The following is a 20,681-nucleotide window of genomic DNA, read 5'->3' on the forward strand; positions in this document are numbered from 1 at the left end:
CCCCCAGGCTGCATGGAACATCATCAGATCCCATGGACCAGAGCCATGGCATCACCGGTGGGGATCCTCCTCCCTTGGTGCCACCACATGGACCCAACCTCTCTGTTGCAGTTCAAGTGGCTAAAACATTTTCCTCGCTTTATCTTGGGTCAGGGGGAGAGAAGGCAATAGAGAGGGTCCTCAGGTCCCATCAGCCACTGCCGGATGGATGTGCCGGCTGCCCCTAAGGGTTTGAGAACCCTGTCCCTGGGTTGGAAGTTGCTTCTCCAGCCTCCAGATCGTTGCCGTGTCCCCAGGGCCTGCCAGGTTCCTAGTGCCCTCCAGCCACAGACTTGGCTACTTGGCACAGCACTGGCAAGCAGGGTGCAGCCAGGACAGGCAGCACACAGGCAGGGCCCCGCGCCAGGCACTGGCTGGGGCAGGAGGGGGGGCCAAGCCCCCATCAATTATTCACCTCTGTATTTATAGAGGGAAATGCTTTGAATAATGGATGGCAGAGTGTGGTGGGGCCGTTGGAAAGCTGTCCTCATTGCCACTGAAATATTTATCAACCTGGTTTGCCTGGGTGCTGCCCGGCTGCTGTGAGGCTCCCAGCCAACACAGATCGCTGTGGAGTGCATGGCTGGCATGGCAAGCACAGGCAGCTCAACTCTGCCACTACTGTCCCCTCCCCCTGCCACAAAATCAAAGGCTGGAACCCCTCTGCTATGGGGAAGGGCTGAGAGCATTGGGGTTGTTCAGCCTGTAGGTAAAAAGGCTCCAGGGACACCTGATTGTGGCCTTTCAGTGCTTAAAAGGGGCTGATAAGAAAGATGGGGACAGACTTTTTAGCAGGACGTGTTGCAATAGGACAACGGGTATTGGTTTTAAACTAAGAGAGAGAGGATTCAGGCCAGACACAAGGAAGAAATTTTTTACAGTGAAGGTGATGAAACACTGTCCTAGGTTGCCCAGAGAGGTGGTGGATGCTCCATCCCTGGAGACATCCCAGGCCAGGCTGGACGGGGCTCTGAGCAACCTGCTCTGGGTGAAAATGTCCCTTCTTATGGCAGGAGTTGGACTGGATGAGCTTTGAGCCAAACCATTCTGTGATTCTACAATTCTATGATCCTGCTTCATCTCCCATCAGTGGCTGGATCCTGGGTTCAGAGCGGGATGTGAACATCTAGGGACAAATACCCATCCATCCCCCATCACAAGGGACACCAGGGCCAGGCAGCCCCTTGGAAGACCCCAATCTGTGCCCTGGCTATGTCCCCTCTGTGGTTGTCCCCAGCAGCCCTGCACCACCACCTCCCTGTGCCACCCTGCTCCCTGCACAGAGACCACCAGGTCTCCCTGCCCACCCGTGGCACAACATCCCCCAACCCTGCGCACCCTTCCCGCCCACCCTCCCTGCCGTCTCTCCCTGCCAGACCAGCAGCCCCTCATCCCACACCCCTGTGTTGCAGAGAGACCTGTGGAAGATGTCGAACCCGAGAAACGGTGACACCAAGCCCCCATGTTTGCCCCGCAATGGACTGGTGAAGATCCCCACACAACCCAACGGCCTCGGCTCTGCCAGCATCACCAAAGGCACCCCCGCCATGAAAAACCGCCTGTGCCAGCCTTCCTCTGTGCCTGCCATCCTCAGCCCGGCCTTAGCCCACCGCAGCGACCTGCCCATCCCCAGCCTGGCCTCCCCACTCTCCTTGGCCGCTCTGGCTAGCGTCTCCTCTCCTCCCGGCCCTTCCTTGGTGGGACTGAACACGAGCGAAGGCTCGGAGCAGCCCTCACCAGAGCGGCTGCCTGGCTCGCCCTCAGAAAGGCAGCTGGCGGTGGACGAAAAGATCCTCAACCGCTTGTTCTGGTACTTTTCAGCGTGCGAGAAGTGTGTGCTGGCACAGGTATGCAAGGCGTGGCGGCGGGTGCTCTACCAACCCAAGTTCTGGGTGGGCTTGACACCTGTTCTGCACACCAAAGAGCTCTACAACATCCTGCCCAGCGGTGAGAAGGAGTTTGTCAGCCTGCAGGGCTTTGCCATCCGTGGCTTCGATGGCTTCTGCCTCGTGGGCGTCTCTGACCTGGACATTTGTGAGTTCATTGACAACTACCCTCTCTCCAAGAAGGGGGTCAAGTCCATGAGCCTTAAGAGGTCAACCATCACAGATGCGGGGTTGGAGGTAGGTGACTCTGGTGAGGTGGTTGGGGTGGAGGAGATGTGGCAATGGCAGGTCCTTCCCCGTGGCCCTAGGGACACACGCAGGGGCAGGCAGAGCTTTCACTGGCCACAGGCAAGCAGCAGACAGTGTGGCCATCCTACAGATGCGGGCAGCGTCAGGAGCCCCTGCCTGTGATCTAGGCGGTGGGACCGGCTGCTGCCTGTGCTGCCCTCCCAGGTAGGGTTGAGGATGCTGCCAGGGGGCTCCATCCCTGCTGCCTGTGGATACTGCCTGCAGATGCTGCCAGGAAGGCAAGGCCAGGCAAGGTGGCCATGTGGCTGTGTGGTGAGCAGGGCTTAGAGGACAAAGACATCCCTGCTAGGCTGGCTGCTCCCCAGCAAAGGGGCTGCAGATCAGATAGAGATGAGGCAACTCATGGTCTTGCACAGGGCCAGGAGTGGTCACCGCCGAGGTCCCCTACCCCATGCAATGGCCAAACACAGCACCAGCTGCAGCCACATCCTCCCTGACCAGCACACAGGCTGGGGGTTGGAACTGTCCCCACCAATAGCACCTGGTGCAGAGCAGGGAGACAGTGGCCAGCGGTCCTTGCCTGTCCCCTCCTGTTCCCCTGTGGATGCTGACACATCCTAGAATGGGGCACTGCTCCAACTCTGGGGGGGGTCCTAGGGAGAAAGTTGGACCCCTGCAGGGCTGGGGGCAGTGGGAAGAGACCCAGGGGGCTCAGAGGGAGCCAGGGCGGGAGTGTGGGGGTGTGTGAGGTGGGCAGCAGTGTCCACCATGCACTGACCCCCTGCCCCTTGGCAGGTGATGCTGGAGCAGATGCAGGGTGTGGTGCGGCTGGAGCTGTCGGGCTGCAACGACTTCACGGAGGCTGGGCTGTGGTCCAGCCTCAACGCGCGCATCACGGCGCTGAGCGTCAGCGACTGCATCAATGTGGCCGACGACGCCATCGCCGCCATCTCGCAGCTCCTGCCCAACCTCACCGAGCTCAACTTGCAAGCTTACCACGTAACGGACACGGCGCTCGCCTACTTCACTGCCAAGCAAGGCTACACCACCCACACCCTCCGCCTCAACTCCTGCTGGGAGATCACCAACCATGGCGTGGTCAATATGGTCCACAGCCTGCCCAACCTGAGCGTCCTCAGCCTCTCGGGCTGCTCCAAGGTGACAGACGATGGGGTGGAGCTGGTGGCCGAGAACCTACGGAAGCTGCGCAGTCTCGATCTCTCCTGGTGCCCTCGTATCACAGACATGGCCCTGGAGTACATCGCTTGCGACCTGCACAAGCTGGAGGAGCTGGTGCTCGACAGGTACAGGGCTATGCCGAGCCATTCTGTGCCATGCTGGGCCATAATGAGCTGTACTAAGGCATGCTGTGCCATACTGAGCCATGCTGTGCCATGTCATGCCCCACCATGCCAAGCTATGCCACATCATGCATATGACCTGCTGAGCTGAGCTGGAGGCAGTGGGTACAGCATCGGTGCCACAGTCTGGGGGCACCTATGGATGCTCCACTCCCAGCCATCCATAACACTCATGTCCCCGGCAGGTGCGTGCGGATCACTGACACCGGCCTCAGCTACCTGTCCACTATGTCATCCCTGCGGAGCCTCTACCTGCGCTGGTGCTGCCAGGTAGGTGGGGGATCACAGCCGTGCCCGTCTCAGCAGACATGGCAGGGACGGCACAGTGGCTGCTACCTCCCTGGAGACAGGCCATGATCTCAGGGTGGGCACCCCACACCAGCTGGGGCCCTTGGACTTGTTTCTGGGAAGCAAAGAAGGGATGGGGTGCTCCTGTGAACTCAGAAGGACTCAGCCCTTGTACCTTGCCCAGGCACCCTGCCCCTGCCCCAGCACCCACACCCCTGACCCTGCTCCGTGCCCCAGCACCCTGCCCTGTACCTTGCACCCTGCGCTGGCACCCTGCCCCAGGAATGCCGAGCCCCCTGTGGAGCCCCCCTCCCACTCTTTTTTTCTGTTGCAGGTGCAGGATTTTGGCCTGAAGCATCTCCTGAGCATGGGCAGCCTGCGCCTCCTCTCACTGGCCGGTGAGCCGCCCCTTGAACCCTGGGATGGAGCAGCTGGGTCCCAACAGGGATGGGGAGAGACTGGGGAGGACAGAGACAGCCTGGGGGACAGCCAGCAACCCTCTCCCCAGCATGACACAACTCCTGCACCCCCTCAAGTCACCCGAGCACCCACACCCAGCCCAGCTCCCAGGGGTGGGTCCATGGCTAGGCTGTTAGGGTGCCATGGTTTTTGGGGTGCTAGTTTTTTCAGGTGCTGCTCTTTTGGGATGCTGATGTGTTTGGGATGCTGGTGCTTTGGGGTGCTGGTTTTTGCGGATGCTAGCTTTTTTATTTTGTGGGGGGATGCTGGTGTTTTGGGGTACTGTTTTTTGGAGTGCTGGTCGCTTTGACTGCTTGTGTTTAGGGACACTAGGGTTCTTTTGGATGCTGTTTTTTGGAGTGCTGGTGTTTTGGAGTGACAGTGTGCCCTGTCTTCTTCCAGGCTGCCCCTTGCTGACCACCACGGGACTGTCAGGGCTGGTGCAGCTGCAGGAGCTGGAGGAGCTGGAGCTCACCAACTGTCCCGGAGCCACCCCAGAGCTCTTCAAGTACTTCTCTCAGCACCTCCCGTGCTGCATGGTGATCGAGTAGTGCCGGAGCCGGCCCCCCCACTCCCACGCCCACCCTGCCGCCACCCCATCTGACATCGCTCACCCCATTTCTTTCCGTCTACCGAGAGGGATGCGAAAGACGCCATTGATTACAACTGACCCTGGACACCCTCTGCATCGATGTCTCTGAGGGACATGGGGCTCTGGGGGAAGATGGGGGATGCCATCACCCCTCGCCAGAGCCCTCCTGGGTTCCCTGTAAATTGCCCCCACACCAACACCATCGCCCGTCCTCCTCTCAGTGTTCTGCCAACGCCTTCCAGACAGATGAACAGGCATCACGGAAACACAAAGTGGGAAGGTGACGGCTTCATCCTACTTCCCCGTACTGGTGCCAAGTGGGCACAGGGCCCCAACACCAAGGATGCTCCTGGGGACTGAAGGATGCTCCTGGGGATGGGAAAGAGAAGGATGCTTATTTTTGGCACCCGTGGATGGTGGCAGAGGCTGAATAGGTCCCCTCACTCCCCAGGAGTGGGTCACTGAGCCGCTCCCCACCATGTTGCGTGTCCCTCTGAGCCCCCGGCCCTGCCCTTGGGGAGCCCAGTGCTTTCTCCTGGTGAATACGATGTTTTTCTCCGCCTGCCACCCTCGCATGCTCGCTTGCTTCAGTCTCATGGCACGACAGGTTCCGGGGTGCCCAAAGGGGGATGGCGACAAGTTACAGCCCCCACCTGGCCCCTGTATACATACAGCTTTGCCCCAGCCAGATCCTGCCCCGGGAGCCAGGCTCTCCTGGCAAGCATCCCCCTCGCCCCAGGGACCCCACTGCATCCTGGTGTACATGGGGTCAGTGGGGCGATGCTGCTCCCCGCGGGATGCCGATGCCCAGGAGCAACCTGTCCGACAGGGATGGGACGTCCCCGGGGACCAAAGCGAGGTCTGAGCCACCATGGGCACTCCAGGGGCACAGAGCGAAAGCGGGAGGTGGCACCTCAGGACACGCTGCGACTGCCACCACTCTTCCAGCTGGAAAGCCATGGCCCTGATGCCAGCATCAAGCAGGGGCCAGGGGGACCTCCCAGGCTGAGCTGAGCTGGGCACTGTCCTGGGGTGCCCGAGGGGACCCGGCGTGGGAGGGGACTTGGTGGCCATCCCCGGGGCATCGCCTGCTGCCACACCAGCTGCCCACACAGCCCCAGGAGGAACATGGGCGTGGACATGGGCACGGACATGGGCATGGGCATGGATATGGACACGGACACGCTTTCAGTTTGTTTTGCCTTTGTACTGGCCGGGAAGGAACTGCTGCACCACCCACCGCCTCCATGCCCTCCTTTGTCCAAAATATGCCCCAAAATGGCATGAGGACCCTTGTGGCCCTGGAATGGGGGTTGGGGTGTACCAGAAGCCAGCAGGGCCGCAGGACAGGGTGGTATTGCTGGGGTATGGAGCACCCCAATATAGTGGCAGCCAGGGTAGGGGGCTGCCTGCACCTCCAAACCCACCAGCATGCTTCCACGAGCTGCACACGGAAGCCGAGGCATCTGGCCAGGGGCAGGGGACATGCAGGGCAGTGGCACACGAGGGTCTCTCCACCCTTGTGACAGCAGCAGACCCTGGGGGTGCCACCAGCCCTGCGCACCCCCACAGTTCTATGTCACGTGGGCAGCCCCAGCACAGCCACAGCCCCAGAGCTGGGGTCTCCCCCTATCCCCTCCACACCCCCCATAGCAGTGCACCTCCACACCTCCCCAGGGCACCCCCACCCCCCAGGGCAGCCCTGTATCTCCCTGTATAGCCACCCTTTCGTGTACCTCTACACTCCAGTGCACCCCCACCCCCCGCGGTACCCCCAATCCCTCAGGCAGCCCCACACCTCAGTGCACCCTCATATCCCCCCAGTGCATTCCTGTACCCCCCATGCACCCCATAACCCACTTACATCCCCATTTTCCCCCTGCACCCTCTCCCCACCAGTGCACCCCAGATCTTCCCGGCACCTCCCCAATGCACTTCATATCCTCCTGACACTCCCATTTTCTCCATCACATCCCTTCACACCCCACGTCCCCCTGACACCCCCACCCCAATTCACCCCATATTCACCCCCTAACATCCCCATTTTCCCCCTGCACCCTCCCCCGCAGTGCACCTCACATTTCCACGGCAACCCCCGATGCATCCCATAGCCCCCTGACACCCCCGTCCCCCAGAGCGCGCCCGAACATCCCCGCTCTGTGCCGGGGGCGGGGTCTGATTCGTGGGAGGGGTCTGGCTCAGGGGCGGAGCCTCCCGAGGGCGGGTTCTTGTTCTGGGGGTGGGGCTGCTCCGGACACCGGCGGGGGGGCGGGGTGTCCGGGTCTCAGTGGCGGAAGTGGGCGGAGAGTGGCGGAAGAAGGGGTGGGGCTTATCGGCCGTTTCCGTGGCGGCGGCCAGCGGGGCTTGCTGCCACGGACTGCCGGCGGGGCTGCGGCGGCGGCGGCGAGTGCGGCACCGCGGCGGTGGAGGAGGGCCTGGGGGGCAGAAGGGATCCCTAAGGGGGCCTTGAGGAGGCTCTGCGGGCCAGGAGTGGGCACGGAGGTGGGGGAATGTGGGGTGTGAGGGGCGGGAGCGGGCCCTGGCGGCGCTGAGGGGACCCTGAGGAGCTCAGTGGGTCAGGAGCGGGTCCTGCGGTGCGGGAGTGTGGGGTGTGAGGGGCGTTGGGGCTGCTGGCGGGGAAAGGGCGCAGGAACGGGAGGGCCTGGCTCGGGGGAGCCGGCCTGTGGGTGCCCCAGAGAGCCCGCAACCCCCAGGCAGCCTGGCTGGGCCCGGGGCTCCTCCGGAGTAGCTGCCCGCCCCGGGCACGCTGGCCTGGGACAGGGGTGGCATGAGCTGCTCTTCTGCCTAGCGAGGGAAGCTGCTGCCCCCCGCCTGCCAGAGAAGCAGATTGAACCCTGCCTGTGCTTGCAGGGGCTCCGGGCACCGGGAGTGCCCCACGGAGATGGCTGTGGCCTCATGCTGGAGATGCTGCTCACCTCAATCCACGCTGCTGTAGTCCACGGCCCATAGCATCACCGACAGCTGCTCTCATCAGCGAAGCATCTCAGGCGGCTGAACTGAGAAGGGAACAAGAAACACAGAATAGGTTTTCAACAGCTCCCTAAGAGGGAGTTACAGTAGGAGGAGAAGCCCAGTGTGGGGCTGTAGCAACCGGGTTGGAGCCTCTCACCTCTGCAGCCCCTTGATGTGGCCACGAAAAAGCTGCAGTCAAAGCCACCTGGGCCTACCAGGAGCTGCAGGAGCCAAGCCTATCTGTTCCCAGCTCTGGCTGAGGTGGAGCAGGGTGGCCGCGCAAGCGTGAATGCAGCCTGTGGGGACACGAGCCTCCGAGCCAGCTCCCGGAGAGGTCAGTGTGCCCCAAGAACAGCCATGGAGAAAATGGCCAGGGTCACCACCGCCCTGGGGGGCAACACCCTCACGGGACGGACCATGTTCTGCCACCTGGACGCCCCTGCCAATGCCATCAGCGTGTGCCGCGATGCTGCCCAGGTAGTGGTGGCCGGCCGCAACATCTTCAAAATCTACTCCATCGAGGAGGACCAGTTTGTGGAGAAGCTGAATCTCCGTGTTGGCCGCAAACCCTCCTTGAACTTCAGCTGTGCGGACGTGGTGTGGCACCAGATGGATGAGAACCTGTTGGCCACCGCCGCCACCAACGGCGTGGTCGTCACCTGGAACCTGGGCAAGCCATCTCGCAACAAGCAAGACCAGCTCTTCACTGAGCACAAACGCACTGTAAACAAGGTCTGCTTCCACCCCACCGAGGTCTACATGCTCCTCAGCGGCTCCCAGGATGGCTACATGAAATGCTTTGACCTGCGCAAGAAGGACTCTGTCAGCACCTTCTCTGGTATGAACATGGGCTGTTTCTTGCCCCTCTACCCTGGTGAGAGGCAGAGGCTGGGGCTTTTGGCCTTTCTCTATGCCGTGGAGGAGGGTTTGCTCAGGGCATGGTGTCCAGAGTAGGCAGGGAAGGAGTTGAGAAGCACTGTGGTGCTTTTTTTGCCACTTGATAGTGGCACGGGTCTGCACAGGAGGTGGGAGGTAACCACTCCACTCCCCTCCCTGCTTCCCCTTCTCTCTGAGCTGGTGACCTCCATGCCTGTTCTAGTGGAGTTTTTAGCTTTTCTGGAGTTCTATCTCAACAAATCTCAACTTCTGTCTCCATTCAGGCCAGTCGGAGAGCGTGCGTGATGTCCAGTTCAGCATCCGGGACTACTTCACCTTCGCTGCCACCTTTGAAAACGGGAACGTGCAGCTGTGGGACATCCGCCGGCCGGACCGCTACGAGAGGATGTTCACAGCCCACAACGGTCCTGTCTTCTGCTGTGACTGGCACCCAGAGGACAGGTGTGTGTGTGGGGCTGGGCCCCACTGGTTACCTGGCCTTAGCAGAGATGAGGGAGGCCATAAAAACAGGGTTGGGGCATTTTTCAGAAGGGGAAAGCACGGTCTCTGATACCCTGGCCTCTTGTGTTAGGGACCAGGCCATTGCTGAAAGGTGGGAGCAATTATTGCTTTGAGGATTTGGGGGTGTGTTGGGGTTTTTTGTTTTTGTTTTTTGACAAGTCGGGCGATCCTGAGGCACTGGATTGCTAATGGTGGGATACAGCAAGCTACTGTCTTGACCCTGTGTCAGGGCAGCCTCTCACTCCAGTGCCGAGCTCAGCAACAGGCGCTGTGCAGCCGCTCTGGGATGCGACTTGTGTTTGATGACATTTTCCTCATGTCTTTCACCTGAGGTAGTTGGGCTGTGCATGGAAACAGTTGTTGTGGTGTGTGGGTCCTTCCTCACTCCCTGCCAGGCAGCACTGTGACTCCTGACAAGCTTAGAGAGGCATAGAAATGTGTTCAAACTGGCCTTTTTTCCCCTCTCTGTGTCCCTGGCAAGTGGAAACCAGAGGGAGAGGGAACTGGTCTGGCTGGGAGCCTTTCAGATGAGTGTGGCTCTAAAGACACAAGGTCTTAAATGGGAGCTGGAAGGTGGGGTGTTGCCTCACCTGGTTATTGGAGAGTTGGAGTGTTAGGGTAGCGCGTGGGAGGGTGTGATTGCAGCCCGTCTGCCTCTCCATGGCATCAATGTGGTCACATCTGTGCTGGGACAGGAGAGGAGAGGTGAACGGGCACGGGTTCTGGCGCAAGCTGGTGTCTCACGATCTTTCTCCACCCTTCACCCAGGGGCTGGCTGGCAACAGGCGGCCGGGATAAGATGGTGAAGGTGTGGGACATGAACACCACGCGGGCAAAGGAGATTTACTGCGTGCAGACCATCGCCTCGGTGGCCCGGGTGAAGTGGCGACCGGAGTGCAAGCACCACATTGCTACCTGCTCCATGATGGTGGACCACAACATCTATGTCTGGGATGTGCGGCGTCCCTTCATCCCATCTGCCATGTTCGAGGAACACAAGGACGTCACCACAGGCATCGTGTGGCGTCATCTCCATGACCCCTATTTCCTTCTGTCGGGTTCCAAGGACAGCACCCTCTACCAGCACATCTTCAAGGATGCCAGCCAGCCCATTGACCGGGCCAACCCTGAGGGGCTGTGCTACAGCCTCTATGGAGACTTGGCCTTCGCTGCCAAGGAGAGCCTCATCTCCTCTGACTCCAACCGCAAACCCTACATTGGAGACCGACGTCACCCCATCTTTTTCAAGCGCAAGCTAGACCCCACAGAGCAGTTTGAGTACATCTCCTCCTCCAGCGCCCTCAGCGTCTTTGAGACGGACGTGGAGAGTGGCAGCATGGACTGGTTTGTGCACACCGCCAAGCAGTACGCGCTGGCCGGCAGGCCCCTGGCCGAGCTCTGCGACCACAACGCCAAGGTGGCCAAGGGCTTGGACCGCAACCAGGTGAGATCTGGGCTGGAGACTCCCAGCACAGCCCTGGGCTGGTGCCAAGGTTGAAAGGTGCTGTGAGGATGAGGCCCGCCAGCCTCACTGGGTGGCAGCTCCCCATCTGCCTGTGCCCTCTGGCTGTCCCCAGGTGTCTCCAGCTGGCACCAAACCCAAACCACTGTTGCCCACAGCAAGTGCAGGTTTTCCCCAGAAACTAGACCCCCCCTGAGAGGCTGTCAGCTCTCTAGATCAGCTGATGATGGGGGTTTGCGGTCAGGCACAGGGCCTGGTTTTTAGCGTGGCAAGGTCTGACCACGGCTATCTCTCACACAGGTGGCTCAAACGTGGACGATGCTGCGAATTATCTATTCCAGCCTTGGCATCGTGTCATCTGCCAACCTGAACCACAGCCTGGGGAAAGGCAGCACCGCCCTCCCGCTCATGAACAGGTACAGGGTGATGGAGCCAAGCAACGCAGTGGTGGGGGCGGCTCCATGAGGGTGAGAGCAAAGACAGCTCCTCGGCTGGGCTGAGGTCATTAGGCAGGAGCAGGGACGGCTCTCCCCTGGCTTCAGGGCACGATGGTTTGCAAGTTGGCTTCATTTGAACGCAGCCATTTTCCACGTGGGTATGAAAAGCAAGTGGCCAGCCTGGCCTTGAGGCATACAGCCTTGTGTGCTGCTCCTTTCCCTCCTTGAAACAAGGTTCAAAGCTGTGGTGGGATGTTGGGCTGGTACCATCTTTGCAGTTATTTAATTAGTGACAGTGACCAAGGACTGGAGCTGGAGAACCTCTGTTTTGCCACTGGAGCCAGACCTACTGGTGTGGAGAGGTTGTCTTCTGCCTTTCAAAGGGAGAGGACAGCCCAGCTCAGCTTGCTGGCGTGGAGAGCCCTGTCGTGGGCTGATGAAGCAGGAAAACTTGTTTTTCTTCTTCTCAATGACATGTGAAAGTGAGAGGTGAGGACTCTAAATTAGCTATCAGACCTTGCAGGGCCAGGTTCCCAGAGTGAGTGGCAAAGACTCAAATAGCATCAAACAAAATACTCTCGTTGACTGAGCTCTGCAGCCAGGTGATCTGCTGTCTGTCACTGGCTAAAACACCACAGGCAGCAAGCTGAAGAGCTCAGCTTTGCTTCAACCCTGTTCCCTTCCTTTTCCATCTCGGTGAAGCCTGAGAACGGTGATGCATAACAAACAGCAAAGCACCTTGTAGCAAGGCAGCTCCTGTTTACCTACCTCTGAGGTGAAGGGAAGTGTTAAGAGCTAGAGTCAAGAGTCTACACTGTGCTCTGAAATCCTTTTTCAGTGCATGCACAGTTTTTGGAGAAAGGGCTGTCGTAACAATTGCAATGTGTCTTTATTCTTTTTCTTAAGTTACAAAGTGGGGACAATTGACTTCTGTGCTCTCAGGGAAAATGCCATGTCTTGTGTTTCACCGGTCAAATTGCAGCTGGAGACCTATATCCAGGCTGTTTACTGGCTGGAATGGAAGCTGTAAACTTCTGAGACTCTTACATTGAGCAAGTGACTTCTTTCCCAGCTTTAACCTGAAGGACATTCCCTCTGGGCTGGGTAGTGAGTCGAGACTGGACCGCAGCAAAGGAGAAAGTCGCTCAGAAAACATCCTCATGGATTCCTCCTCCACCCTGATCAACAACGAGGGTAATGTTTCTGGGACGGGCATAGTCTCAGTCCTGCAGGTCTTCCCTCCTCATCTGTAAATGGCTTTGATGTGGGACAAAGCAGTAAATTTATCCTGTAAATTGGGGTGATTGGACTTGTTGCAGCCCCCAGGTGAAGCACACTGAGCCCTGGGGAGTTGCAAAAGGACAGTTTTCTCCTGTGCCTCCCACAGTGGTGACTGCAAGTGCCAGGAACATGACTGCAGTGGGGAGCTGAGATGTCTGGTTTGGGCACAGCCTGGCCTGCTGGGGCAGGACACAGGGGATGTGGATGAGCTGATTTCTCTCTCCTTGGGCATGCAGACAATGAAGAGACAGAAGGCAGCGATGTCCCTGCTGACTATCTGCTGGGAGACGTGGAAGCGGATGAAGATGACCTGTATATGATGGACCACGAGAACCCACACAGTGAGTGCATGGCTGGTGCTGGGAAGTGTTGCCTGTCCCAGACACGTGGCTGGATTTTCTCCTCCCTTCTCATTCGGAATCTCTCCTTGCAGCTGAGGAGCAGGAATACAGCCTTCCCCAAGAAGCCTTCCCCCTGCGCCATGAAATTGTGGACAACCCATCAGCCTTGGACCACCTGCAGGACAAGGCTGATTCCCCTCACGTCAGCGGCAACGAGGCTGAGACGGTGTCACTGACGCCTGTGGAGTCCTTCTCCCTCATCTCCATCTCCCACTCGCTGTACGAGAACCGCCTGCCCTCTGACTTCTTCAATCCTATCGTGCGGGACACGTTGCTCTTCTACGCCGAGCAAGGGGATGTGCAGACGGCCGTGTCTGTCCTCATCGTGCTGGGAGACCGCATCCGCAAGGAGATCGATGAGCAGACCCAGGTAGACCCCGGGAAGCCCCTTTCTGGCTGGCTGGGACCCGAACCCTCCCTTCAGGGCTGAGTTCAACCCCATGAGACGCAGTGGGACCCAGATGTGGTGTATCCCAAAGTGATGGGATCCTGCCTGGCCTCTGGGCACTTCTGTCCTCCAGCCCTAGCCAGGTCTGCTCTAACCTGGAGGGGGCTGCTCCAGGACCCCTGGTACCCAACTTGTCTGCAGGGCCAGGGTGGGGAAGTGGCCTTGGCCCATTGATTTGGGAAAGGACACTTCTTCCACATCCCTGCAGAGCAGTTCCCTTACTGCAGGGATGTTGCCTTGGGGACAGAGGAGGGGACTTTTGCGGGCATGTCAGGGCTCAACTGTCTGTGGCTGTCCCCAGGAACACTGGTATACATCCTACATTGACCTGCTGCAGCGCTTCCAGCTCTGGAACATCTCCAACGAGGTGATCAAGCTGAGCACGTGCCGAGCCATCAACTGCCTCAACCAGGCCTCCACCACCCTCCATGTCAACTGCAGCAACTGCAAGCGGCCCATGAGCAACAGGGGCTGGATCTGTGACAGGTGAGGGCAGGGAGGAGGGGACTGTGCTCTTGTCACCAATGGCAGTCCCCAAGGGGCTGCAGGAGGAAGAGGAGGTTGGTGCCCCCTCTTCCCCCCCTTATTTCCCCCAAGTTTCTCATGCTTGCTCCCTTCTCCCTGGTGCAGGTGTCGGCAGTGTGCCAGCATGTGTGCTGTTTGTCACCACGTGGTGAAGGGGCTCTTCGTCTGGTGCCAAGGCTGCAGCCACGGTGGCCACCTCCAGCACATCATGAAGTGGCTGGAGACCAGCTCCCACTGCCCCGCTGGCTGCGGCCACCTCTGCGAGTACACCTGAGCCCCTTGCCGGCCAGGGCAGACAGGCAGCCCCCCGCCCGCAGCTCCCTCCTCTATTTATTGTTGTGTAAATAGGGGCTGTGTGTGCCCCCAGCCCCTAGCCCAGTGTTTTTTGTACTGGATTAAACCAAAATGGAGCAGCTGAACGGAGCCGTGGCGCTTGCCTTCGCTTCACGGGGCTGCAGCGGCCTTCGGGGCCCCGGGGGGAGCTCGGTGCCTGTCGCACTCCGCGCCGCGGGAGCCGGTGGGCTCCACTTTCCCGCTTGGCCCCTTTAAGGCATGGCCCCCGCCGGGATCCGTAGCCAAGCCGGCCAATGGCAGTGCGCGGTGCCAGCGCGGGCCGCGGTGCCTGCCGGGAAGCGTGGTCCGCCGCCGTGCCGGTACCGGCGCGGGTCCCGCTGCACATGGCGGGGGTGCGGCGGCTGCTTTCGCTGCTGCTGCCGCTGGCCTGGGCCCGGCCCGCGGGCTGCGGCGACCCGCCGGACGGCGGCTGGTAAGGGCGGAGGGGCGGGCAGGGCCGGTCCCGGGGCAGGGGCCGGTCCCGATGCCGAAAGGAGCCTCCCGTTGCAGGCTGGTGGGCACGGTGCCGGAGGAGGAGCGGTGCACGGTGGAGCGGGCCGACGCCTCCCTCACCTACTCCCTCTTCCTGCAGCGGTACGGGCGGCCGCTGCCCCGAGAGAGGGTCGCGGGGCGAGGGCACGGCAGGGCCGAGGGCAGGCGCCGGTGCCCCGGGCGGGAGACCGGGGACAGACACCGGGGTGTAGGGGGGCTGGAGGGGCGGGCCCCGGGGGAGACGGGGGGTTGGGGCCGAGGCCAGTGCGGTGCTCTCGCCCAGGTTCGCCTTCTCCCGGCCGGTCATCCTCCGCGGGGTCACGGACAACTCGGTGAGTACCGGGAGGGGAGTGGCTGAGGAGTAATCCCGGGGCTGCGGGGCGGCATCCCGGCCCCAACGCGCCGCCCTGCCCCAGGCCTTCCGTGCCCTCTGCACCCGGGAGAAGCTGCTGGCGGCTTTCGGGGCCCACCTGGTGCGGCTCAGCACGGCCAACACCTATTCCTACCGGAAAGGTGAGTGGGGGACGGGGACCGCTCCCTGCAGCGCCCCCGGCGGGCAGGGCCTGCCCGGGGGTACCGGTGTGGCCCCCGCAGCTCTGCCCTGCCCGCAGTGGACGTGCCCTTCCGGGACTATGTGGAGCAGCTGCTGAAGCCACAGGATCCGGCGCAGCTGGGTAGCGGTGGGTAGTGAGTCCTGCTCTCCACAGCCAGCACCCCCCCACACCGCCACCGGTCTCATCTTCCCCATTTTCCTCCACCCCCCAGACACCCTCTATTTCTTTGGGGACAACAACTTCACCGAGTGGGGCCCCCTCTTCCAACAATATGTGCCCCCTGCCTTCCGCATCCCGGGCACCAGCCCTGCCTACAGCTTTGGGATCGCGGGTGAGTGCTGGGGAGGCGGGGGGGGCAGCCCCAGAGTGGGATGCAGGGGGGGGGTCACTCCAGCACTGACATCCCCCTACTGCCATAGGCTCTGGCTCCGGTGTTCCCTTTCACTGGCATGGCCCCGGTTACTCCGAGGTGATCTTTGGCAGGAAGGTGAAAATCGAGCCCTGGGGGGTAGGAGAAGTATTGACGAGAAGGGGGAAAGATCCCAATAGGCATCCCTTGAACATGGGGAAGCCCTCCGGAGGCTGAGCCTGAGGGGCTGAAGGGGAAATGGGGGTGTGTTGCCCCTCCACTGGTGTCTTCCAGCGCTGGTTTCTGTACCCGCCGGATAAAACACCCCACTTCCACCCCAACGAGACGACACTGGCCTGGCTGCACCACACGTACCCAGCACTGCCACTGGCTGAGCGCCCACTGGAGTGCACCCTCCGCCCCGGAGAGGTGAGCCTGGCCAGCCTGCATCTGCGCGTCACCCTGCCTCCCGTCGGGAAGGCGGAGGGGACACCCACGCAGCCCTGCCAGCACCCCTGGGACTGTGGGAGGAGGCAGGGTGACACCCCAGCAGCCCATGGAATCTCCCTCCGGCAGGTCCTGTACTTCCCCGACCGTTGGTGGCACGCCACGCTCAACCTGGACACCAGCGTCTTCATCTCCACCTTCCTGGGGTAGAGCAAGGATGCCTGAGGACATGCTGCTCTCATCTCGGCTGTGGTGACAACGAGCTGGGGCAGGTGCTGGCTTCTGTTGCCAGCCACTCAGCTACTGGTGTTGGGACCAAGTCCCTGAAGACATTCTGGTTTTTACTGGTCTTTTCCATCCCCCTTGGATTAAAGTTGTTCTGCCATAGCTCATCCCGTGTTGCTACATCTTTGCCGAAATGGGGCCGCGGGCAGGGCAGGCAGGGGTGAGCCCCAGCCCACACAGGCAGGGTGGGTCACAGCACTGGGGCAGGCAAACCCACTCCTGTGGGATGGTGCTGGTTCCTAAGCCAGGCCCTGGCCTGCTTGGTGCAAATGTTGCTGCTATGAACCACTCCAGCTATTTTTTTTTCACATTTATTGCTGAATTTTTTTTATTTATATCTTTTTAATTGACATTGGCAAACTTCCAGAGGGTGCTTAAAAGCCAGGCAGGCTGTCAGCTGACTGTAAGGCCGGAGCTCAGTCGGCCATGGATTTGGTGTTTGTTTTTGTTTTGTTATGTTTTTTAAAGAGATTTCAGTAAAAGAGAGAAGAACTTTAACCCAGGCAGTTGTTAGCAGGGAACCATGGTCCCCAGCAGGCAAGGGGACGCACGAGCCACCCCCTTCCAGCCCAGGGCAAGTTGTTTCCCAGGAGAAGCTGGAGGGCATGTCGGTAACCACAGCAGGAATGTGGGTCTCCCACCCCAACAAGTGGCTATTTACAGGAAGAAGGCAAACGTGACCCTGACCAGGCAGGAGGTGGAAGGAGGCAGAAACAACTATGTACACGGGGAGGGGACTGGGCCAGACCAGCACCAGGCACTCGTCCTGGCAAGTTCCTCACAGCACCTCCCCGGAGCAGGATGTGATCTTTAGGGATTGGCAGCTGCTGTAGCCAAGGGGGATCCTGCTCTCTAGGTGATGAAGATGGTGGTGAGACCTTCCAGACCACCACAATGAGCCAGCCTTCTCCAAACCACCCGGCAGGTCTTCCTCCAAGCACTATGGTCCATGAAGAGCTGGTGGAATGGGGAGCCTGAGGAGCCTTCGTGCCCACCCAGCCACTCTGGCTCCTTAGGAAGGGGAGATGGCAACAGGCCCTCACCCAGTGCTGCTGCTGGGTCTCTGGGCACCCGGAGTGGAGGGGGAACAGCTGGAGAGCAAGTAAGGCATGGTGCCAGCCCAGCAAGGGCCCCTCAGTAATCCTCCACCCAGCCGTTCTCTGAGATAAATGCGTCTATCACCTCCTTCATGGCGAGGTTGGGGATCAGCTGGTCCTGCGTCAGGGGACTCCGCGTCACCGGATCAAAATGACCCACGCGCTGCAAGGGAGGAGATGACTGTGAACCGGTTACTCCACGCGTCTGGCTCAGCCCCAGGGCACAGGCAGCTATGAGGCCGGTGCTGTGCCAGTGTCCGGCAGCAGCCAGGCATCCACATGCCTGCCAAGGGGAGGAAAGAACGGGATGGAGGGAAACCCCCACAAAGGTGCCTCCCAGCAGGATGAGAGCAGGTCAAGGCACAAGACCCCTGCCAACAGCCGCCTCTGCTTCAGGCAGGACCTGGCAACACCTGCTACCTTCCCAGGCAGGTAACTTGGGCCAACCTAAGGAGGCTTTTAAGCCTTTAGTTGGGCAGGCAGCTGCTTTTATGCTGAGAGGACAACTGTAGGTGGTCCTGGGAAGCCCCCGCTGCCCCCAACGTGATGGTACCTGGAGATGTTCCTCAATGTCTTTCCTGTCATAGGTGATCCCACTGGGCGTGATGCAGGGCTCTCGCATCAGCTCAAAACTGATCTTCCCACACAGGTAGTCAGGGATGTCCCGCTTCTGGCTCGAGAGAAGCAGAACTGGGTCAGGAGGGGCTGGGTGAGCCCAGCATTAAGAAAAAAAGGGCTGAAAGGTGATGCCAGTCCAAAAGGGGGAAGCAGGGAGGACAGAAGAGTTGGTAGCATAGACTAAAGCAGGTTTAGAGCAAGCAGGTCTAGACGAGAAGATGCCAGGGTACGCTCACCTTCCTCTTCTCATCCACTTGAGAGAAGAGCTCGTCCATGTCCGCCATGTATTTGTCCTGAAAGAGAAGGCCTTGATGACAAGAGGACCCTGGTGTATGGGGCTTTAGGTCCCCAGGGAAAGAGCTCTGAAGCCTCCCACCCCATGGGTGCTGTGGCAGGTGGAGATGAGGCGGCAGGTCCTTGGTGGCCTCTCAGCCCCTGGCCAGTGTTCGCACAGCTCCGGGTTGAACCACGTGGCAGGAGTGATCCAGCTTAAAAATAACCTGAACCTGCCTTTGTGGGGCTATTTTTATCCTGGGATTAGTCCCCTGTGCTGGACCAGCACCCAGATCCGCACGCGGCCACTCGCTGCTCACATTGCACAGCCCTCGGAGAACAACAGGTACAGCAGCTGGGGACGTAAACAGGTGTCACCGCTGCTGAGCTGCCCTGGGCTGGGACAAGAGGTGACAGAGCAGGGGCAGCTGTCCCAGAGGGACATGAAAGCCCAGTAACAGCAGCTTGAGACACAAAATGAAGGCTGAGAAGCCGTGCTCTGCCCTGGGGTGCCCTGGCTTTTACATGCACAGCTGCAGCCACGGCATCCCTGGCCACAGGAGAGCATGGGGATGAGGATGGGACAAGGAAGCCTCAGCTCATGTCCCAGCCTCCGTGAGCAGCCTTGGCCCCCCCACTCACGTGTTTGGCCTCGATGCTGGCCAGCTGAACTCGGCTCCGGCTCTCATCCACGTTTTCCTCCTGCTGAGTCTTTTGGCACTCGGCCAGCTCCCTAGGACAGAGCGGAGAGATCAGATGCAATGGATGGACGCTCTCGCTCCCTCCCCTGCTGCTGCCGCCCCAGCTGTGGGGCTCTGCACTGACAGCTTTATTACAGGTGCTACCACCACGACCCTGTGTTACCTCTCCTTCTCCGCCATGATGAGCTTGGTCAGGTAGGAGTGCAGCTCGTTCTCCTGGTTGATCCGTTTCTCCTCAATACTGTTCCAGCGTTTCTTCTTGGCGATGCGCAGTGCGCTGGGGATGTCATCCCCAAAATTCAGCCGCTGCTCCTTAGCAAGGTTGTAGGCTGTGGAGGGAAAGGGCATCTCAGAGCCGGCACCGGCCTCCTTCTCCCTATCCCCAGCTCCTTCCCAGTGGATGGGTGGGGAGGGGGAACACCGGCACCATGCCTGCTCACCTCTCTGCAGGTTGGCAATGGCCTCATCATAATTCTCCATCTCCATCTGGCACTGGCCCAGGAAGAAGTGAGCCTTCACCGACTGGCCGTCCAGCTCCAGAGCTCGCTTGCAGTCCGCCAGTGCCTTGTCGTGCTGCTGCATCTTCAGGTAGCAGAGGGCTCGGTTGGTGTAGTAGACGGCCACTAAGGGGTTGCGGTTCTGCAAGGCAAGACCTGTGTTATGGCCAGTGATGGTAACAGCTGGCAGAGGTGAGACGCGATGACAACAGGGTGACTCGGTGAGCTGGCTGTGCAACGCCGTCACCCTGATGAGAGCCAGGAGCACCAGCTCGGGCTTGCAGCCCTGTGGGGAGCTGCCAGAACAGTGAGAAGACAAGCTGAGACCAGTCCCCATAGGACAGCATGTGTCTCCTCCTGGGGGTGACAGCCCCCCCCAGCACTATACCCCACCCAGGAGGGCTGGAGCCCTCTACCCCAGGGTGGGTTTGCCCTACCAAGCCCAGCCTGAGAAGGTGGTGGGGTCAGGACAGGCCCAGGCTGGGGGCACCCTGGGGGTGTGGACAGAGAGAGGTCCAGCTCAGACTCTGGTGCTGGGACAGGCCTGTCTGGGGGTGTCCAAGCCCAGGGAAAGCAGTCCAGGCTAAGATGGCAGGGCCAGGCCAGGCCCAGGGAAAAGGGGTCCATGCCCAGGGAGGGGGCCCAGCCCTGGGGGTGTGCCCAGATCCAGGGGGGTCCTGGCCAGGCCCAGAGACGAGTGTGCAGGCCAGGGGAATCCCGTCCCGGGGGTGCCCACGCCAAGCGCGGGGGGGAGCTCCAGATCCGGGGCGGGGAGAGGGTGTCCCACCCCGGGGGTCGGTCCCCAGCCCGGGGTGAGGGTGCCGTTGGGACTCACGATGGCGCGGCCGTAGCAGGCGGCGGCCTCGGGGTACTTGCGGCCGCCGAAGAGCCGGTTGCCCTGCTCCTTGTGCTCCTGCGCGCTGTGGCTCTTCTCGGGGCTGCCGCCCCCCGCGCCTCCCGCTCCTGGCCCTGCTGCCCCGGGCCCCACCGCGCCGCCCTCCCGCTCCTCCTTTCCCTTCATGGCGCCGTCCGGCCCGGCCCGGCCCGCTGGGGCCGGCGGCTCCGCTGGCTCCGGCCGCGCACTGCGACAGCCGCTGTCGCCGCCGCTTCCGGGGCCGGACCGCCGAGGGGGCGTGGCCGGGGAGCGGAGGGGCGGGGCGTGGAGAGGGGCGGGGCGTGGAGAGGGGCGGGGCGCGGTGTGCGGAGGGGCGGGGTCTGGGAAGGGCGGGGCGCGGG

The 20,681-nt window shown here is 60.8% G+C and overlaps 4 protein-coding genes across 4 annotated transcripts; 3 read left to right on the top strand and 1 right to left on the bottom strand.

The window, feature by feature from the left end:
• Window positions 1-1,466: 1,466 nt before the first annotated feature.
• On the top strand, window positions 1,467-4,833 carry FBXL16 (F-box and leucine rich repeat protein 16; the record flags this gene model as incomplete). Its single annotated transcript, XM_080354089.1, has 5 exons — window positions 1,467-2,162; window positions 2,970-3,478; window positions 3,721-3,805; window positions 4,158-4,221; window positions 4,685-4,833. The coding sequence occupies 5 exons, from the start codon at window positions 1,467-1,469 to the stop codon at window positions 4,831-4,833; spliced, it is 1,503 nt and encodes a 500-aa protein (XP_080210215.1).
• Window positions 4,834-7,228: 2,395 nt separating this feature from the next.
• Window positions 7,229-14,235, top strand: WDR24 (WD repeat domain 24). The gene is made up of 10 exons (XM_080353758.1): window positions 7,229-7,376; window positions 7,746-8,685; window positions 9,008-9,185; window positions 10,014-10,689; window positions 11,008-11,123; window positions 12,217-12,338; window positions 12,662-12,766; window positions 12,859-13,196; window positions 13,576-13,760; window positions 13,905-14,235. Exons 2-10 carry the CDS (start codon window positions 8,205-8,207, stop codon window positions 14,071-14,073), a joined length of 2,370 nt encoding a protein of 789 aa, XP_080209884.1. The 5' UTR covers window positions 7,229-7,376; window positions 7,746-8,204; the 3' UTR covers window positions 14,074-14,235.
• A 64-nt stretch (window positions 14,236-14,299) lies between these two features.
• Window positions 14,300-16,334, top strand: JMJD8 (jumonji domain containing 8). Its single transcript, XM_080353760.1, has 9 exons — window positions 14,300-14,565; window positions 14,643-14,726; window positions 14,908-14,956; window positions 15,041-15,137; window positions 15,236-15,304; window positions 15,390-15,509; window positions 15,598-15,665; window positions 15,822-15,956; window positions 16,104-16,334. The coding sequence occupies exons 1-9, from the start codon at window positions 14,387-14,389 to the stop codon at window positions 16,182-16,184; spliced, it is 882 nt and encodes a 293-aa protein (XP_080209886.1). The 5' UTR covers window positions 14,300-14,386; the 3' UTR covers window positions 16,185-16,334.
• A 278-nt stretch (window positions 16,335-16,612) lies between these two features.
• On the bottom strand, window positions 16,613-20,554 carry STUB1 (STIP1 homology and U-box containing protein 1). Its single transcript, XM_080353759.1, has 7 exons — window positions 20,281-20,554; window positions 19,389-19,587; window positions 19,112-19,277; window positions 18,890-18,980; window positions 18,211-18,267; window positions 17,910-18,026; window positions 16,613-17,519 (listed from the first exon to the last, which is right to left on the bottom strand). Exons 1-7 carry the CDS (start codon window positions 20,464-20,466, stop codon window positions 17,394-17,396), a joined length of 942 nt encoding a protein of 313 aa, XP_080209885.1. The 5' UTR covers window positions 20,467-20,554; the 3' UTR covers window positions 16,613-17,393.
• Between the last annotated feature and the right edge of the window lie 127 nt (window positions 20,555-20,681).

Source organism: Nesoenas mayeri (genome assembly GCF_963082525.1).
Source record: "Nesoenas mayeri genome assembly, chromosome: 15".
NCBI lineage: Eukaryota > Metazoa > Chordata > Aves > Columbiformes > Columbidae > Nesoenas > Nesoenas mayeri.

What these genes read in the sequence shown, in the direction of transcription:
- WDR24 (XM_080353758.1), top strand. Translation starts at nt 8,205, where the DNA reads ATGGAGAAAATGGCCAGGGTCACCACCGCCCTGGGGGGCAACACCCTC. An exon ending in AGGGCTTGGACCGCAACCAG is followed by an intron (nt 10,690 to 11,007) that starts GTGAGATCTGGG and finishes TCTCTCACACAG; the next exon opens with GTGGCTCAAACGTGGACGAT. An exon ending in GCCCTCCCGCTCATGAACAG is followed by an intron (nt 11,124 to 12,216) that starts GTACAGGGTGAT and finishes CTTCTTTCCCAG; the next exon opens with CTTTAACCTGAAGGACATTC.
- JMJD8 (XM_080353760.1), top strand. Translation starts at nt 14,387, where the DNA reads ATGGCAGTGCGCGGTGCCAGCGCGGGCCGCGGTGCCTGCCGGGAAGCG. An exon ending in CTACAGCTTTGGGATCGCGG is followed by an intron (nt 15,510 to 15,597) that starts GTGAGTGCTGGG and finishes CTACTGCCATAG; the next exon opens with GCTCTGGCTCCGGTGTTCCC. An exon ending in GCACCCTCCGCCCCGGAGAG is followed by an intron (nt 15,957 to 16,103) that starts GTGAGCCTGGCC and finishes TCCCTCCGGCAG; the next exon opens with GTCCTGTACTTCCCCGACCG.
- STUB1 (XM_080353759.1), bottom strand. Translation starts at nt 20,466, where the DNA reads ATGAAGGGAAAGGAGGAGCGGGAGGGCGGCGCGGTGGGGCCCGGGGCA. An exon ending in ATCATGGCGGAGAAGGAGAG is followed by an intron (nt 18,981 to 19,111) that starts GTAACACAGGGT and finishes GCTCTGTCCTAG; the next exon opens with GGAGCTGGCCGAGTGCCAAA. An exon ending in CCAGCATCGAGGCCAAACAC is followed by an intron (nt 18,268 to 18,889) that starts GTGAGTGGGGGG and finishes CTTCTCTTTCAG; the next exon opens with GACAAATACATGGCGGACAT.